We start from the raw sequence: 1491 nt of genomic DNA on the forward strand, positions 1-1491 counted from the left end.
ACCCCTGTTCAGGAAGATCATTTATTCCTGTGGTAGAAAGAGTTGTGCTGCTCCTATGACTATGCTGAATACAGGTAAATAAATGGTAGCTGATAAATAAGTTAGAGTTTGATACATTAGTGTTTAAGCAGTTTTTGAAGTTACTTTAAAAAAAAATGCCAGGTGCAAATGAAAGTCAAGACAAGTCCATCTTCCTTGACTGATGAGAGCCATTTGAACGGAGAATGGTGAATAGTGCAGTGTATTGGGTTGACCCTGGCTGGATGTTCAGTGCCCACCAAAGCTGCTCTATCATTCCCCTCCTTAACTGGACAGGAGAGAAAAATATCAAAAAAGGCTCTTGGATTGAGATAAGGATGAGGAGATCGCTTGGCAATTACCAGTCCTAGCAAAAGAGACTGGACTTGGGGAAATTAAGTTAATTTATTATCGATCAAATGAGAATAGGATAATGAGAAATAAAACCAAATCTTAAAACACCTTTCCCTCCACCCCTCTTCTTCCCAGGCTTAACTTTACTCCCAAATGCTCTACCTCGACCTCTCTGAGTGGCACAGAGGGTACAGAATGGGGGTTGTGTTCAGTTCTTCAGATGCTCTCTCTGTTGCTCCTTCTTTCTCAGGGGGAAGACTCCTTGCACTCTTCCCTTGGTCAAGAGATAGTCATCTGTGAAGGTCTCAAGTGTGACTTGCTCTCATGGTCTGCAGCTCCTCATGAACTACTCCAGCATGGGTCCATTCTACTGGGAGCAGTCCTTCAGGATCACACTGCTCCAGTGTGTCTCCTCTGGTGCCACAAGTCCTGCCAGCAAACCTGCTGCAGTGTGGGTTTCTCTCCACATGGTCACAGGTCCTGCCAGGAGCCTACTGCAACACAGGATTCTCATGCAGTCACAGCCTCCTTTGGGCACATCCACCTGCTCTGGTGTGGATCTCTCCATGGGCTCCGAGTGGACATCTGCTCACCTCTTAACTTCTATGGGCTGCATGAGGACAGCCTGCTTCACCACGAGCTTCACCACAAGCTGGAGCTGAATCTCTGCTCTGAAGTCTGGAGCACCCTCTTCCCCTCCTTCTTCACTGACCTTAGTGTCTGCAGAGTTGTTTCTCTCACCTACTCTTACTCCTCTCTCTGACTGAAGTTGCTCTTGCACAGTACCTTTTCCTCATTCTTTCAGGCAGGTGTGCATATTCTTCTCTATCTGCAGAATGGTGGTTTCTTCCTCTACCTCAAAGCGTTCCACCTGGAGCTCTTTGCAGACGAAGTCAAGCTCCTTCCGACACACGGCGATGCTCCTCAAGAGACGCTTCTTCAGACCCTCCTCCTCGCTGATCATGTCATCCATGAGATCCTTGATGTGTTTCTTGACGGCACTGGTGCGCTCCAGGCGCTGCTCCTTGGGGATGCTGATCTCCTCCCAGATGTCCCGCAGTGCCGCCAGGTCTCGGTTTATGCACGACACGGCCTTGTCCGCCAGCACCTAGCTGAGAG

General features: G+C 48.6%; 1 protein-coding gene across 1 annotated transcript; it reads right to left on the bottom strand.

Annotated features, from left to right (window-relative positions):
- Positions 1-1165: 1165 nt before the first annotated feature.
- On the bottom strand, positions 1166-1480 carry PRC1 (protein regulator of cytokinesis 1; the record flags this gene model as incomplete). The annotated part of the gene is made up of 1 exon (XM_009864890.1): positions 1166-1480. A coding segment is annotated over one exon (315 nt), but the record flags the coding sequence as incomplete, so codon positions are not given.
- Between the last annotated feature and the right edge of the window lie 11 nt (positions 1481-1491).

The sequence above is a fragment of the Apaloderma vittatum genome, unplaced genomic scaffold, assembly GCF_000703405.1.
Source record: "Apaloderma vittatum isolate BGI_N311 unplaced genomic scaffold, ASM70340v1 scaffold7412, whole genome shotgun sequence".
NCBI lineage: Eukaryota > Metazoa > Chordata > Aves > Trogoniformes > Trogonidae > Apaloderma > Apaloderma vittatum.